This window comes from Artemia franciscana, chromosome 2 (assembly GCF_032884065.1).
Source record: "Artemia franciscana chromosome 2, ASM3288406v1, whole genome shotgun sequence".
Taxonomy (NCBI): Eukaryota; Metazoa; Arthropoda; class Branchiopoda; order Anostraca; family Artemiidae; genus Artemia; species Artemia franciscana.
The window spans coordinates 38,540,924-38,559,376 of record NC_088864.1 but is presented as its reverse complement, the minus strand read 5'-3'; the positions used below and the strand labels follow the sequence as shown (position 1 = coordinate 38,559,376).

Genomic DNA, 18,453 nt, shown 5'->3' with positions numbered 1-18,453 from the left:
TATTACCACTAACCAAAAAAAAAAAAAAAAAAATCTTAGGATCCTGAAAAAATACTAAATCAAACAGTTCGTGGTAACGAGCTGCAGTAAGGAGCGACCTGGCTCAATAGTAACTAAAGCTCTAACAAATGGAATTTTGATACCAATAGTTACATCAAAAGGATCAAATTTTAACGCTGATTTTAAACATATAAGTATCATCAAGTTTTGTCTCATCCATTAAAAGTTATGAACCTGAGAAAATTTGCCTTATTTTAGAAAATAGGAGGAAAATCCCCTAAAAGTCATATAATCTTAACGAAAATTACACCATCAGATTCAGCGTATCAGAGAACCCTATTGTAGAAGTTTCAAGCTCATACTTACAAAAATGTGGAATTTCGCATTTTTTGCCAGAAAACACATCACGGATGCGTGTTTATTTCTTTTTTGTTTTTTTGTTGTTTCTTTTTCCAGGGGTGATCGTATCGACTCAGTGGTCCTAGAATGTCACGAGAGGGCTTATTCTAACTGAAATTAAAAGTTCTAGTGTCGTTTTTAAGTGAACAAAAATCGGAGGGCACCTAGGCCCCCTCCCATGCTCATTTTTTCCCCCAGAGTCACCGGATAAAAATTCTGAGATAGCCACTTTATTCACTATAGTCGTAAAACCTACTGACTATGTATTTGGAGACGACTTACTCCCCCACAGTCCCCGTGGGAGGGGCCGCAAGTTACAAACTTCGACTAGTGTTTACCTATAGTAATAGTTATTGGGAAGTGTACAAACGTTTTCACAGGGATTTTTTGGTTTTTAGGGGGGAGAGAAGTTGGAGGGGGGCTACGTGTTAGGATGTTTCCATGATAAATTTGTCATGGGGGAAGAGAATATTCAATGAAGGGGGCGCAGGATTTTCTAGTATTATTAAAAAAGATACAAAGAAAAATAATTTTTTAAGTAAAAACTTTTCTTCATTTTGCTAGAGTTGCAAATCAGATGATTAATTTAGGTATATCATTCTGAAATTTTCAACCTTATTAACAAACTGTACCTGTTATTGGTAGACTTTTATTTCAATCAAAAATACAAATGATGTTAACAAATTGACGGATTGAGCAAAGGAAGCTTTTTTAACTAAACAAGGGAGAAAAATTATACAATTGGTCTAGCTTAAGTTTCCAATATGATAGTGACTAAATACCAAAATTGTAACTCAACTTCCACAAGGATATTGCAGATAAAACAAATGACAAAAAAAAATTCGACTAATATTTCTATGTAAATCGGTAAGTAAAATTTTATCATTTCCCTTGGATTTGACCTACCATGGTTTCTGAAACAGAGCAAAGAGAATACTTTTGGGTTTTCATTGGTGGTCAGTAAAGTTTTTACTAGAGAGTCCTTTTGGTTTAGATAATTAGCCTCCTTTATCGTTTTTCCAATTGAATTTACGCTTCACGCTGTAAATCATAAGAAATCACTATATTTAGGAAAAATCACAAGTATTAGAAGTGAAATCTCTAAAAATCACCAGCCGAAAAAATCACTAGACAATAAAGAAATCACTACAAATGGTGATAAAATCACTAGGAATGGCGGCTCTGGTGCACAGTTCTCTTGACCGTTCAAGACTTTTTCCGTTTTGACCCTGAATTATGCTAAATTTGGGCTGGATATCAATTTTTTGTAAAATCCCAGACGGCTACCGTGTTTTTATTCTCTAGAATGATAATTTTTGTCGCTTTGTCCTTTACATGAAACTTATCAAATTAAAGAGGAGGATAATTTTCCCACTGAATATACGAGACTGGCCAAACGATTCAATCTTGAAGAAACTTCCTCGTTATGGCTATTTGGACTCTTCTTTTATTAAAAAGAAGTTCAGTTCAAATCAAAGGCGATGGTATAACTTTGCCTGTAGAAAAGGCCGTAAGGCTTCAATGTTTTATTTATTTTTCCAGAGGTACTTTGTACGGAAGTGGTCCTACAAACTTTGGAGAAGGCTCATTTGATTGAAAATCAAAAGTTCTAGCACCCTGTTTAGGTTAAGAGTGATCGGATACCAACTATTACACTATTTACAATCTGTTATAAAAAAACTAAAAAAAAGAAAAAAACAAAAAAATATAGAAAAAATGAAAAAAAATAAAACAATCTAAAAAATAAAAAAGTTAAGAAAAGGAAAAATCTAAAAAAATAAAAAGATAAAAAAACTAAAAAATATAAGAAGAAAAAAAAGAATAAATAAAGAAAAAGTAAAAACAATCTAAATATAACGTCATATTCAAAATGACGTCATTGCAATATAAGGAAGCTTTGATTTTAATACATAGTGTCATATTCAATATGGCATATTATTCAATATAAATAATTACGGCTCAAACAGGAAGTACCACTAATCCTTCAATAGCACCAAAAAGGGCACACCAGGAGGAAACGCCAGAGAAAACGCGATAGAGGCAACAATTTTGACAGGGCCTTCCGAGGTTGAGGCTGTTCTAATTCCTTGCATTTCCATGATTCCAACGGATCTGCCTTTTCAATTTAAAAGATTGCAATTCCCAATTCGATTAGCATTTGCAATCACCATCAACAAAGCTCAAGGACAATCATTAGAAATAATGCGGTATAGATCTTTATACGGATTGTTTTTCCCATGGAAAATTATATGTTGCATGCTCAAGAGTCGGTAAACCGGGCAATCTATTTATATGCACAGACAATGGAAAAGCGAAGAATGTTGTATATCCACAAGTTTACGCAGTTAAAAACTAGCTCATATCCATTGTATATACATATGAAAATCCATATATAGAAGCCTGCCGCGTGCCACTAGATGGGGCCAGGCGGCGAAGCCGCGCTGTTAGTATATATATATAGATATATATATAACAGCTTCATTGGTTGATACCACTACAGTCTTTAGTACAGGTTACGCTTTTGGTTGTCATTTTGTGCGTCTTAAAGACAAAAATTTGCATTCCCTTGAGACTGTGATGAATTTTTCGTCGTTTTTTTTGGGGAGATAATGAACGTCCTCCCCTCTTGACTTTCTACGGCCTTGAAGTCGATGGTTTGTTTTTGAGGTGCAGTATTGCGTGCAACAAATACTCCCGCAGCTTCCATTGCTCTGACAACTGAAGGATAGAGACAATTGTGATTGGTAACCCTTGGCAAAATTTTGGATTCGGTCAGTTCCTTACCTAACTCAAACAAGAATCAATGTAATATAATACACCAAGTGGGGTCCTGCTGGGATCCCAAGCACGATACTGCTTTTTATTTTTGAATAAATTTATTTTATGAATAAACAAAAATCTTTGATTTTTACCTCATCCAGGAATAGTAGAAAAAATCGATGTTAAACTGCTTGTCACAATTACAACAGAATCACCAAAAACCACAAAGAATTTCACCAGATGTTGAGAGAGAGTTTAGTTTAGTTAAAAGACATTATATGAAAGCAGGTTGTTATAAAAGCGAATATGGAAAGTCAGTAACGACACAGAATGTAAATAGAAACCGTCTGATAATACCACACTAAATGAAAAGAAAATCATTATGTTCATCCAATTTTTTCAAAGACCGCATATGTAATGTCTCAAGAACAGCCCAATATATTAAATTCAAACTTTCAGGACATGTTCGGGGGATGTTGAACTAAATCTAAAGATAGTATATGCATCCTTGTTGCTAAAACAACATATCTGCAATATGTAAGGGTATTAAGTTGAAAATTTCTGAATAAGTTGAACTAAATTATAAAAACAATAGGTGCATCCAAGTTTTCAAATGGTCGAGTCTGCGTTATCTTTTAAAGGTGTAAAGGTACTTATTCAAAATTCTTAAGGAATGTTAAACTAACCCAAAGGACATTATATATAAAAAAAATTATGTGCATAAATTATTTTGTTATAGTACTTCAAATCTGTGGTGTAAAGATTGGACAGGACTAAGGAGAGGAAGGCCTATATGGAACAATTCTAGTTTGTTTTAACTTTTTATACATCCCATTTCTTTTTTTTTGAACTATGTCGTTTTTTTCTAATTTAATATTGATGAAATCTTATTTTTAGCAAAGAAAAATTAGAAATTGCTTTGGAGTGACGGAATTGACCTGATGAAAATATGAAGTTTGATTTTGAGAGCTGTAGATATGAATGTTTTTGTTCTTTGGGGTTTGACGCGTTCAACTAATAGGTCACATACGCTCGTATCACTTGGTTTATTTGCGTGTTCTGTAGTAACTAGCTTGCTTGAGCGTGACTTTAGTCAATATTCACTGAGCTAGACTATGTGTCGCTCAACTTGTTATTGGTCTATTGGTAGGGAGTTCTTCACCTGCAGCAACTGCCTTCGTTTAAAAACAGGAATCAAAATAATACAACTATGCTTTGCCACACAACAATTAAAGTACATATACAACACTATTATAATAAATAATATATTTTTAATGGATATGAATTTGCAATAGGCTGATTTGAACATGCTTTTTCTAAAAATAAATATTGTGGTTTTAACAATTAAGCTCCTTTGTAGATTCCCTAGCCTTTTTGTGCTTAAACGCCAAATCAAAAACCCGAGTTCATATAGAAATGGTTTAAAAATTTAAATCTTAGAAGCCTGCTCAGGAAGGAATTGATTGAATTTGACATGATGGAGTCTCTCATGCTATTTCGGAGCTATTCAGTTCAGGCAGTAGATGTGGTAATGATTCACTGAGTAACTTTCCTATATTTCATACTCAATTGTTTAGGTTAAGATGATGTTTTGGCTTAAAGATGCTACAAGATTTTTCTTCTAGACTAAACCAGGTTGGCAAAAACAAGGTTGATATGATTCTAGGACAGAAATCAGGTAGAAAAATAGAAACATAGGTATAAAATTATATTCTTTGTTTGATGCTCTCCAAATAGGCCTATAGGCCTATTAGTCACTACGGTCAATCACAGATCTGCCCCCTCCCTGAGACATGCCAGATGTAATTTGGGTTACCTAAATTCAGAGCTGGGTCAATGTTCTTATTACCTGAACAATTGTTTGGGGTCATGAAACTATTGTTAATAGAGGCATTTTGACTTTTGGAACATTTTTTCTCTCTTCCAAAACTATTGCAAACTCACCATTATGGAGTTATTCTGGCCCAAATATCCTGTATTTACACATATGGAATTGCAATCATTCCCAGTTTCATTGATTGGATATTTGAAATCGTGAATCTGTAATAGTTTAGAAACAAATTTGGGCTATATATTTGCACATCAGGGGAGGGGATGAGGTAAAGCATAGCATATAGGCTATTAAATAAATAAACTAGCCATGCTGTATTTAATATATGTTATGCTTTACCCCCCTCCTAATGTTCAAATATATATTAACTCCATAATGGTGGGTTTACAGTAATTTTGCAAGAGAGAAAAGACGTTAAAAAAGTCAAAATGCATCTATTAACAATAGTTTCATGACCCTAAACAATTGCTTAGGTAATAGGAACATTGACCCAGAGCTGTTCTTAAGGTTGGTGATGCCTAGTGAAAAATTAATTACAGGGCTCCATCCCAACTCAAATACAAGCAAAAGAAGCCAAATCAATATGAAAAATTTGATCAAAGTGACAACCACCAAGCTACAGTGTCTGGGGCAGCTGCCCCCTTCCCTTTGAACAGCTCTCCTTATATTTGATAATAAAGAATTTTTTCTGTATGTTTGAATAATTTAAAAATGTCAATCATTCTTATAATTGTAAAATTAAACTTTATGGGATGAAATTAGGCCAAAATATACCATAGGAAGGTATTGTCAAGCCACTATATTTACCTTTTTCTTATTGGTAGAGCTTATGCACAATTTTAAGCTATATCAAAGTTTTTTCCCCTGAATGATAGAACCATATAAATTGGGATTGAGCAAAGGTATGAAGTCCAAAACACCTCTATTACACCTCATTAAAGCAGTAGATCTATCTTGCAAGGTTCTTCTTTTATAACACAGAAATTGTTAAAGGTTAGTACTCTTTGGTGGAGTTGAGAGGGGGGAGTAATTTGGAAAAATTAGAAACACTCATCAAGAAAGTTCTTGTCATTTAAAACGTGTATAAATGATCTGCCAAGAGACATTGAACATCATTTTTATGGTACTTGGTATCTACCAAGTGACATATAGCAATTGCAAATTCTGTTGGTCTGTCTGTCCTGGTTTTGCCACTTTAGGCACTTCCAGGTAGGCTAGGACAATGAAATTTGGTAGGTGTATCAGGAACCAGACCAGATTAAATTAGAAATATTTGTTTCCACAATTGGACCATCTTGGGAAGGAGTGGGGGGATGGTTGAATTGGAAAAATTAGAAAAAATGAGGTATTTTTAACATACAAACAGGTGATCAGATCTTAATGAAATTTGTTGTTTGGAAGGATATTGTGTCTCAGAGCTCTTATTTTAAATCCTGACCAGATCTGGTGACATTGGGGGGGGGGGAAACCTAAAATCTTGGAAAATGCTTAGAGTGGAGGGATTGGGATGAACTTGATGGGAAAAATAAGCACAAGTCCTAGAAACATGATTGACATAACCAGAATGGATCTGCTCTCTTTGGGGGAGGGGGTTAGTTCTGAAAAATTAGAAAAAAATGACATATTTTTAACTTACAAAGGAGTGATTAGATATTCATGAAACTTCATATTTAGAAGGACCTTGTAACTCAGATCTCTTATTTTAAATCCTAACTGGATCTATTGTCACTGGGGGGGGGGGGGTACTGGAAATCTTAGAAAATACTTAAAGCAGAGAGATCAGGATGAAACTGGTCGGGAAGAATAAAAAACAAGTCCAAGATATATGACTGACATAACCGGACCAGATCTGCTCTATTTGGTGGAGTTGGGGGGGGGGGGAATAACTTGGAAAAATTAGAAAAAATGAGGTATTTGTAACTTACAATTGGGTGATCAGATCTTAATGAAATTTGATATTTAGAAGGATCTTGTGCTTTAGAGCTCTTATTTTAAATTCTTACCAGATCCTGTCACATTGGGGGGAGTTGGAGGGGAAAACCAGAATTCTTGGAAAATGTGAAAATTGGGGTATCTTTATGTTACAAATGGGTGATCAGATCTTAATGAATCTTGATATATAGAAGGATCTTACATCTCAGATGCTCAGTTTTTGACTCGGATTGGATTTGTGGACATGGGGGTTGAAGGAGCAAAACAGAAATCTTGGAAAACGCTTAGAGTGGAGAGATTGGGATGAAGCTTGATGGGAAGAATAAGCACTAGTTCTAGATATATGATTGACATAATTGGAACAGATCTGTTCTCTTTGGAGGAGCTGGGGGTGTTAATTTGAATGAGGCATTTTTAACTTAAGAACAGGTGACCAGATCTTAATGAAATTTGATATTTAGAAGGAACTCATGTCTCAAAGCTCTTATTTCAAATCCCTACCAGATCTGTTTACATTGGGGAGAGTTGGAGGGGGAAATTGGAAATCTTGGAAAATGCTTTGAGTAGAAGAATCAGGATGAAGCTTGGTGGGTAGAATAAGCAAACGTCATAGATATGTGATAGACATAACCATACTGGATTCACTCTCTTTGGGGGAGTTAGGGGTGGGGTTCAGTGCTTTGGCAAGTTTGGTGCTTCTGGATGTGCTAGGATGATGAAAATGGGTAGGCATGTCAGGGAGCTGCACAAATTGACTTGATAAAGACATTTCCCTTGATTTGACCATCTGAGGAGCTGAAGAGAGAGGAAATGTTAGAAAAAATGAGATATTTATTACTTAAGAGTGGGTGATCAGATCTTAATGAATTTTGATATTTAGAAGGACATCATGACTTAGAGCTCTTATTTTAAATCCTGACCAGCATTAAGCCTCTGATTTTCCTTTTAAATCAATGTATTGATTCTTAGAATTTTGTTAGAGCTCATACCATATGAGCTCTTGGCTCTTCTGGCCATGTCACAAGTGCCATATGAGCTCTTAGCTCTTGTTTTCATGTGAATTGATTGTCAGAGTTGCTTCCAATTAAGTTGCATTTTGTTTTTCCCTAATGCCCAGGTATATCTATACAATATCTAGTGATACTTATAGGACATAAATCTTATCGAATATAAGAAATGAATTGTTTGATTCTTCACTAAATGTGCTTTCTAAATATAATAATTACTGATGTTAGAATTGTGCAAATAGGCTACACCAATTTGAAAAATAATCCTACAATTAACATGATTGTCCAAGTAGCTCCCTGCATTAGGAGAATGAAACTTTCAGAAATGTATTCAGAAACTACATGTTGGCATAGAAAGTTGTTTTAAAGCTCCTACGTCTGCTCTACTTAGATTTCTTAGGCTTAGGAAATCTCATAGCTGACCTGTCTTAGCTTTGAAAAAAGTATTTTTCCTTAATTTTGGTTTGAGTCTGCTTTTCTATGACACAGGGTTTAGAAAACACAATTCTAACAATTTAAGTTAGCTTTAATCCATGTTTGGATTTTTTATTTCAGATTAAAACACATTTTTCCAACTTTGTTTAAACCTTATAAATCAGGATTCAGCAATGTTTTGGAGCTCAAAACAATTTTCTTGGGCCTTGTTTGATTATTATTTGATGAATTTTTTCACAAAACAAGTTGTTCAAAGATAATTTTTTAGACCACACTGTTTTTCCATTCACAAGAGCTTAAGAAAATTTAAGAGAGAAAAAAAAGGTTTAATTTAAATCAAGCAGTGAGTAAAACATACTAAAAACAAATACAACAAAAGAACATTGATTCATAAAAAATTCCAAATACTTCAACTCAACGCCTGAGAGCCTTTATCAATGGAAAAGAAAAAAAAGGAGAAAAAACAAAGAAGTATAAACAACAATATTCTAAACTTCATCATATATTGTCCACATTTTGTCCACAAAATATATTTTGTGGACAACAATACATTTTGTCCACATTACTCTTTACTTAGGCAGCACTGTTGCACTGCCTAAGATGTAGATCCATTTATGGAACTTTATTCTTGCAAAACAGTGTTTCAAAGGAAAAGCACCATTTAAAGAAGGAAGAGGTGGAGGTAGACACTTTAAAAAGATTTCCAAGGGCATAGTTTAGGCTTTAGAAAAATCCTAAAACTTTATTCATTTATCTTAACTATTTTCCAAAATAGTAGAACCCTCATCTAGAATTATAAAGGGTCACTAACATTAGCCAACTCTATAAAATTATTATTACAGGCATTCATCTTCTGTATCATGGCCTTGTCTCATGATGAGAGGTTACCATGAATTTCTAGTGGGTTACCTCAACTTTATTACATACAGTGCCAATTGTCTTACCCTCCACTACTATGTACTGCAGATTAACATCCAAACTTCGAAATGCCTTCAGCCAGTACCCAATCCCAAGTGGAAATGCTTCTGTTAGATTTCTTCTTGTTGCCATGGCCGTCTGACACCTTTGGCAAATTGGAAAATCAACTCCTAAAGTTTGAGATGACTCAAAAAATTCCCAATTCTTATAGTGGCTGCAATAATCATGTGTATTTGTGACTTTTTAAGTTAAAGAAGATGTTTAGTCAGTGTGGGATTATGCTTTGGAATTGCTTCCTTTGTTTCTTTACATGCCATCTTTCTCTGCCAATTTTGCTCCACCCTCTCAGGGGATCAATGAAATATTCTGGTCAATAATAAGTCAATGATACCCTAACATTAGCTGCTTAATCTGCCAACTAGTTACATGTGATCTCAGAATGTCCTGGGACCTCCTCCAGTGTAATATGGTTACCATTGGTTACTAGTCTGTTAAAGGCTTCATTGCTCTCCAATTCATTTTTGTGTCTGCTCTTGATGCTCTCAAAAGACTTCAGCCATGATTAGTTATCTTATTTGATACAACTGTTCCTGCCTGTACATTTTAATTGGTTCATTCTTATTGCTGCCTGTTCTATTCCAGAAATTCTAGCCTGGAAAACCATTGCAAAGTCCCTTATTACTAACTTGTAATATTTTCATTCAGAACAGAAGCATTATGTTTCATTATTACTTCTATCCACACTTCTCCATGGGCTTGTGACCCTTCTGTGTAACAGATTATTGGATTATTTTGGTGGAGCCATGTGATTCCCTGCTCTATTTTACTTCGTTCCTTTATGACAGTCTGAAATTGCTTTATGGGTTTTATCATTGGGATGATATTACCCTTGGGCATCTGTAGCTCTCTGCACTTAATCAGTAGTTAATTACATATGTCCATATTGCTGTTCATTCTTCCACTCTGTCATCTTTTAGATACTTGTTGCTAAGTCCTTGTCATTGATTTCTGATAAGCATTTGAGGGGAAGGGAAATTCATACTCTAAAAAAAAAATAGTCTTTACCATCTATTAGGGATATCCGAATTCTTGTAAATTATAGGGGGCTCATGGGGTTGCAAGAGGTGAATATTTTCTGTTATTTACCGAATTACTTGAGATCAAATTGTGCATAATCTCTATCTTTAGCTAATCTGTAGAAAATGGCTCATACGAATATCTTCAATAAGACAGATGTGAAGGATTGGATGAACAGAATCATACACATCATTATTATATTATAGTGCTAACAAAATTTATCTCTCCACAACATTGGATATTCACTGGTTTGAGTGGTTAAGTGAATTGAAGATACATAGCAAGGCGTATGAAATTTTACCAAAGAAAGCCATCAACAACACAACTAAAACATCGAAGTAGCCATCACTGATTTCTTGTTTTGTCTTTCTAATTTTACTTTAATTACCAATAGAGTCAATTAAATGGATGCTAGGAGGAGGAATTCAAACACTTTTTATAAAAATATTTTTTGAAAACAGTGACAAAAAAAGATGTAGGTTAAAACTAAAATTTTTAAGTACTTCCCAGCTTATGCCTATTAATTTAATAAAAAGATTTTCTTTTTCCTTCCAAAATAACTGGGTTTCCTACAGTCATGGTTCAAATAAGCAAATATTAGGTGGAGTATGCTTTCAAGATGAACTTAATTCTTTTTTAGTATTATTGCAGAATCTGTAAGATCATATGAGACCAATTCACACAAGTATCTTCCTTTTCGACTACTTAAAAAGGGCATTAGAACTTTTAATATCCTTTCGAATGAGTCCTCCCAATCTTTTTCTCTGGCAGTAAAAATAAAAAATCTAGATCTTTGCAGACAGGACCTTGAAACCTCTAGAATAAAGTTCAATGACATGCTGAACGTGATGGTGTGATTTTCATTGAGATACTTTGACTTTTTAGGGATATTTCCTCCCTTTTTCGAAAGTTATGGAAATTTCCTTAGGTTCTTAGCTTTTGATGAATAACATTAACCTTACTGAAATGTATGTACTTGGAATTAGGATAAAAAACCAATTCTTTAGATTTAACTATTTTTATCAAAGCTCCGTCTATTAGAGTTTCGGTTTCTATTTGGCCGAGTTGCTCTTTACTTACAGTTCGTTACTGTTCGTTACAGTACTTACTGTTTGATAATCTTAACAGATGCATAAAAGTAAAATAGGATATGTAAAGGGGAAGAATCTAAATTGCTGTGAGCCTCTCCAAATAAATTATCAAACTATGCTGCAAGAAATCAAGAAGACTGCTGGTAGTGAGAGAATAAGCTCTTAATTTCTGGGGGATGGGGCGTCCTCTCCTAAAATAAACCCATGTTTTAGCTTACTTAGCGCACCAAAATCAACAGATTATTGCGAACATACAAAGCTAAATATAGACAGACCGGTAATTCACCACCGTTCCGATGGTATTAGTGGCGCGCTGCTGATAAATCGGTGCGGCACTGAAGTCTATAACAAGACATCAAAAGTAAACCAAGAAAGTTTTATTAAAGTAGTTCTGTTTTACAGATAAGTAATTTATACTACTAAAAAACACCAAAGACTTTTGATCATTTCTGCTTTATATTCTGTCCTGTCTAACAATACCTTAATGCTGTTGCATCCATGACTGTAATATGGGGGGGGGGGGGCGTACCCTCGATGTTTTTGGTCACTCGGTAAAAAAATGAAGTCGATTTTTCCGACGCCGCTAAAATTCTTTGTTCAATTAAATAAAGACCACGAGCCTACTGACACGTCATCTACATAAATCTCGAACTTGGTTGGTAAACGTAGCAGTTTTACCGACTCCTGCCGTGATTTTGCAGATGATGCCACAGTTTTCCATTTGGTTAAATAAACAACATTAAAACAGTGACATGATATGTACCAAAATTTGAATCTTGGCTGGTAAATGCAGCGATTTTACCGACTCGTGCAGTTCAAGTTCCTTTTATTATCAATATCCATCCATTTATAAACAAAAATATCCCAAAGGGCTCAATGGCCCATTATTTGGAAAAAAACAACAACGACAAAACAAAATATAAATAATTATTAAATACATTCACCCTTAAAATATATTTAGATTCTACTCACCAATCCTCACCCGAGTACAACCGGTCTCTGCACCACCTACTTAAAAAAAAAAAAATATATATTCATTGAGGACCCAACACTCACACCACCCAAATCTAGATAATTAAGTTCAATCTAAATAATTAATTAAATAAATTAAATCTAAATAATTAAACAATATAAACAACTGATCAATATTACAATTTAATTAATTTTTTTAATTAAAAAATTCTTCAACTGTTTCTTGAAGGAGCCTATGGTACAGGACCATCGAGTCCCAACAGGAATAGGATTCCAGGCATGTCCAAAAGCAGCTATCAGACCAAAGTCCGAGCGCATTGTAGGGGTGGATGGCACTAGCACATCATCCTGGTTCCTAGTTTCATAAGAACTGACATTTCTAGCAATCTCAAGAAGCCCAGAAAAACTTGATGGAAGGTCCCCACGGAAATATTGAAATGCAATGAAAGAGAGGTGTAGTGTATGAACATCTTTAATCTTCAGAAGTTCAACAGAAATATGGGTGGTAGACTGCAGGAATTTTGCTGATTTCAGTTGCAGATGATGTAAAGGTGTAAGTAAAGATGGAAATGTAGACATCCACATTGATGAGCAATAACATAAATAAAGGTAAATAAGAGAGAAGTATAATAGACAAAGGATAGAGAAAGGAAAGGCTCGCTTTAGCTTCCGAATATTTCCAAGTCCTCGAGAAACCTTTAATCTCATTGACTCAATATGCCGCTTGAAAGATAGGTTTTCATCCAGAAGTACCCAAAGGAATCGAACAAACTGGTCAGCTGGGCGGAATATGGATCCCTTTGATGTTTGAAGCTCTGTCACTTTAGGGCAGCTTTTGTCTATGCGGGAGAATATAAGAAGAAAGGTTTTTTTTTTTTACATTCAAAGCTAATAAATTTGCATCAAACCAATGATATATGTTTTCTGTCATCAATTGTAGCTTTAGGATAAGGGGCGATCAGGAGCTGCAGCCCCCAGGGTACTGTCGTCGGTGAATGCAAAGGGTTCTTCATGTTGGCCTGGCTTATCCAAGGCTCCAACCACAGCATCTCCTTTCTGGCACAAATGACAACAGAAATTAGACCGTGGGCTGCTAAATAGTCGGTAGATGTTGTTGACATATATGAGGAAAAGGGAAGGCCCAAGAACTGGGCCTTGTGGCACTCCATATTCAACTAGAACATGATCATTGGAAGCTTTAACTGCAATGGATCAGCCAGTTAGGAATGGAAAAAACCAGGACAGAGCTTCTCCACAAACACTTTGACACGACAACTTACCAATAAGGATCTCGTGTGTAAGGTTGTCAAAAGCTTTCTTTACATCAAGGAATATTGCCGCAGGGATAAGGCCGAAGTCTAAAGACTGTCGTTCAAAATGAAGAAGCATATTACATGCGTGTTCAGTTGAGCACTTCTCCCGAAAACCAAACTGGTGCTGATGAAAAAACTTCTTCACGTCCAGGATACTGAGTAGACGCTTTAGCATAGCCTTTTCAAATATTTTAGAAAAACAGACAGAAGAAATATAGGCCTATAGTTCCCCGGGTCCTCCCAGTCACTTCCTTTAAATAGGGCTATCAGTTGTGCCAACTTGAGATGCTGAGGGAATATTCCGAGCTTGAATGTCTGGTTAACCAAGTGGTACAGTGGTTAAATAATTGAGGGAAGAATTTGTTTAATTAATTTGGCTTAATGATTTTACATATTGTTTTCGAAACGGACATTATGCTAATTTTTGACAAAACAGTCGGTATCAATGACCAGTCAGTCAGTAAAATCTTTTGTCCCCCCCCCCGAACATTTTGGCTAGTAACGACCCTGGTTGCATCATTGTGTACTTGGTTGGCTGATATGAGAACTCATGCATTTTTGGCACAGTTAATATTTGATTAACCAAAATCCTTGACCAAAAACCAGGATAACACAGTTTGAACTACAGGAAAACTGTGTCCAGCAAAAGGTTATACATTAGTTGTTGATCAGGATACTATTTTTTTTTATTTTTTATTTTCTTTCTTAGGCCGCCTTTGACTCTTTTTTTTCTTAATATTAATGGTGACCCTTTGACTAGTGAACTAGTCCATTGGTATGGAGATTTTTCATTGAAGAAATTATATACATATGTAAATAAATAATTTATTGCCCATCACAACTAGACATAAAATGTCACACATAAAGAAGAAATTTTGCTTTATTATGAATTTGTTTTTCCCTTAAATGAATATAAAATTAATTTTTTACTGCTTATTATCCCTTGTAAATTATTTAAGCTTTAGTTAAAAAATATTTTATGTCTATCTTATTATGTTTATCCTTGCTCATTCTTTTGCAATTACTTATTTCTTTTATTTCTCAGTTCCAGTTTGCAACAGCCTTTTTCTGGGCAGAGAAAGCTGCTACACTTTCAAACAATTCCGCTGAAGATATCTATAACATGGCCAAAGCTTTATTTCTTGACAGGCAGTTCAAGAGAGCAGCTTATATTCTTGAAAATAGTAATTTTTATAAGGTATGAAAACAGGTTTGCATTGTAAGACTGTATTGTATGAGCTAGTATTGCTTAAGTTGTTAATTGACTGTTGAGTGATTTCTGTTTCTGAAGGTTTAATTGCGGCATTCTTGAAGTACAATTTTGAATAATTGTGTTCATTTTACTCCTTCCTGCAACAACAATTTATCCTGTATTACCTTTCATTTTTGTCCCAGATAAATACATAGACGTCTTCTGTTAAGGAACATAGCAGCAGTGCTGATTTTTTTTTTTTGCACCAATCAGCCCAGACAATGAGACTAAAAAACAAAAGAAAATGCTCGTATTATATATCTTTGCAAAAACCCAGTCGAATTAACTAACATTTTGGCTCGTTCTTTCTTTAATCAGAACTGACTTGTTTTGCTTTCTAATTCTTGACAGTGGTGGTTGATGAAGTAGTATATCATGATGCTGGGCTTAGACAGTAAAGCTTTTAATTACTAGGGTTCTCGTATTAGTGTTTGAGCAATGGCAATGCTGGCACTTCCATTACCTTTGTGTTGCAAGGATAACACAATTCTGAAGGAGGGGCTCAGCTTGTGCAACTAAACTAGCAATTGAGAATAATTTTGTTTTTACATTAAAGTAACTGTAAAACGCTTTGAAAACTATAGGTTCTATAATTATCCTAGTTTTATGACTATCTTAAATTACCTTAAATCGCATTTACAGCGAGATAAGGTGGACTGCATCCTCTTGTAGACCATCTTGCTGTTGAATTGATGGGGTGACACAATTAGTGGGTGTTATGGGGTGTGGCGTCCCACTGGTACTTCCTTTCCGCGTTACTCCACTCCTAATCGACTGCATTTTTGAAAGAACTGATCGATTCACAAGTGACAGTCTCATTGGAAAGACTGTTCCAAGTTGGGACAGCAAGTATTGAGAAAAAGCTCGTCCTCTCTTTACGTCTGGATGGCTCCTGTTGCACCTTCATTGAGTGGCCTCTTGTCATAGTGGCAAGGGAGGGAGTAAAAATGGAGTTAGCCATGTTATTTTTCTTGACGAAAATGACATCTCCTCTGTGCTGATGGTAAATTAATAAGGGTATCTTCAGGCGACGCAGACGTCCAGGGTAGGGAAGCTGTTGGTGTGGGGCACAAAGCTTAGTTGCTCTTCTCTGTACTCTCTCTAGGGCTGCCACATCTCCCTTATATTGACGATTTGTAATGGGGCAGCCAAACTCCAAATGTGGTTTTAACCAGAGTATTATATAATTTTTTTATTATCAGAGGAAGGCGCGATTATATGGTTTGTTTAATTAGTCCCAGGGCGCTATTGGCCTTAGCAACTTGTTGCATAGTGTGCTCATGGAACTTAAACTTCCTGTCAACGATCACCCCTAAGTCTCGTTCACTCTCAACAGCCTCAACTTGGATACATTTGCCAGATTTATCCAGCATAGAATATGAAATCTGATTGTTGTGGGGACCCATGTGAAGGACTTTGCATTTTGATGGGTTGAACTCCATCATCCAAGTGAAAGCCCATAAGGAGAGACCATTCAAGTCATTTTGCAGGGTTCCATCGACAATTCCAATTAGTTTTCTGTCATCAGCGTAGAGAGTGATGGGGTTTTGTAGGACATCCTCACCATCATTAATATATATAGAGAAGAGGGTGGGGCCAAGGATGCTTCCCTGGGGTATCCCACTTATAAATGGTGCAGGGTCTGAAAATATGGCGTCTCCATCGTCAGAGTAGACCATGACTTTCTGGATTCGGCCAATCAGAAACGATCTTATCCACTTCACAGTGTCAGCATGAACTCCATGTACATGGAGCTTGTATAAAAGATATTCGTGGACGACTTAATCGAAGGCCTTGGCTTCGTCGAGTAACAGGACATCAACTGTTTTACCTTCCTCAATTAGTTTAGTGACTGTATCTTGAGACTGGATCTAGTTTGTCTTAAAGAGAAATTAGTGGCAAATACGGCAATTAAACAATATGCGATTTCTTCAGGGGAATCACATACAGTAGCATCAGGACGTATAAGCTGGCATATTCTATGTCTATTAGGATAAGAGCTGGAAACATACTTCCAAACTTTTTGGGGTTTGTTTTTGCACTAAGGGCTATATTTACTATATAATCACTTATGACTTTAAGTGTGACATTTCTCAGCTTGTTACGGCGTTTCTTGAAATCAGTAAGATGATTCTCCTGTTTTGATCTCTTGTATTTCCTCCATGCCTTATTCTTACTCTTAATGCCTTCTCTTACCTCTTTAGTGAGAATTGGCAGTGTTTTTGTTTTCTCTGTTTATGTTATGGAAGTAAATTGCCTCTGAACTGCAAGCAAGCATGACTTAAAATTGAACCGCGAATCATCCACATTAAACAGCCTCAGCATCCTTGCTTCAATTAAGTTCAATCAGCACTGATAAATAGTATGAAGTTAGATGATAAAGTCATCCAAACAAAACAGAACAAAATGATCAAATGCAAGTTTTCAAAGCTAATCTTGCTTTTTTGGCACCTGACCTCAAAGGTCTTTTTGTAACAGGTTCAATGCTATTATAAATTGGTTTAGTAAAATATTTTGTTAGATCATTTTTAATTAAATTTGAGTATAAAGAATTTAGTGAGTACTCCCCCAAGTCCCTATTCAAAGAAATATTATTATTTATTTGAGACTAATTTCGATTGATTCCCAAATCATTACTAAAGAGTTAGAATTTTTCAAAAAATATCGTGTGGGAGGGATTGTTAAATATATGCCAACCTAAAGCAAAATCAAAGGAGTTATTATAACTGTTTGAAATTAATGCCTTTTCTATGCTTTCTTTATGCTGGTGTAGCCGTTTTTATGGCACTTGGTATTAACCAAGTGACATATAGCGATCGCAAACTCTGTCGGTCTGTCTGTCTGTCCCACTTTTGCTACTTTAGGCACTTCCAGGTAAGCTAGGACGATGAAATTTGGCAGGCGTATCAGGTACTAGACCAGATTAAATTAGAAATAGTCGTTTTCACGATTTGACCATCTGGGGACGAGTGGGGGGTCGGTTAATTCGGAAAAAATAGAAAAAATGAGGTATTTTTAACTTACAAATGGGTGATGGGATCTTAATGAAATTTGATGTTTGGAAGGATGTCGTGTCTCAGAGCTCTTGTTTTAAATCCCGACCAGATCCAGTGACATTGGGGAGAGTTGGGGGGAACCTAAAATCTTGGAAAACGCTTAGAATGGAGGGATTGGGATGAAACTTGTTAGGAAAAATAAGCAGAAGTTCTAGATATGTGATTGACATAACCGGAACGGATCTGCTCTGTTTGGGGGAGTTGGGGGGGATTAATTCTAAAAATTTGAAAAAATTAGGCATCTTTAACTTACGAAAGAGTGATCAGATCTTAATGAAATTTGAAGTTTGGAAGAATATCGTGTCTCACAGCTCTTAAATTCCCGACTGGATCCAGTGACATTGGGGGGAATTGAGGGGGGGACCTAAAATCTCGGAAAACGCTTAGAGTTGAGGGATTGGGATGAAACT

The 18,453-nt window shown here is 35.5% G+C and overlaps 1 protein-coding gene across 2 annotated transcripts in view; it reads left to right on the top strand.

Annotated features, from left to right (window-relative positions):
- The first annotated feature begins 4,302 nt into the window (after positions 1 to 4,302).
- The window catches only part of LOC136041322 (cell division cycle protein 16 homolog), a 122,475-nt gene continuing 108,324 nt past the window's right edge, over positions 4,303 to 18,453 (top strand). Inside the window, exons 1-2 of one of the 2 annotated variants that reach the window (XM_065725956.1) lie at positions 4,303 to 4,393; positions 14,781 to 14,933. In XM_065725956.1, coding sequence (XP_065582028.1) covers positions 4,370 to 4,393; positions 14,781 to 14,933 — 177 coding nt within the window. In that variant the 5' untranslated portion in view covers positions 4,303 to 4,369. Of the gene's footprint in view, positions 4,394 to 4,534; positions 4,688 to 14,780; positions 14,934 to 18,453 lie in introns of those variants that run through there. The other variant, XM_065725951.1, reaches the window with a different exon arrangement.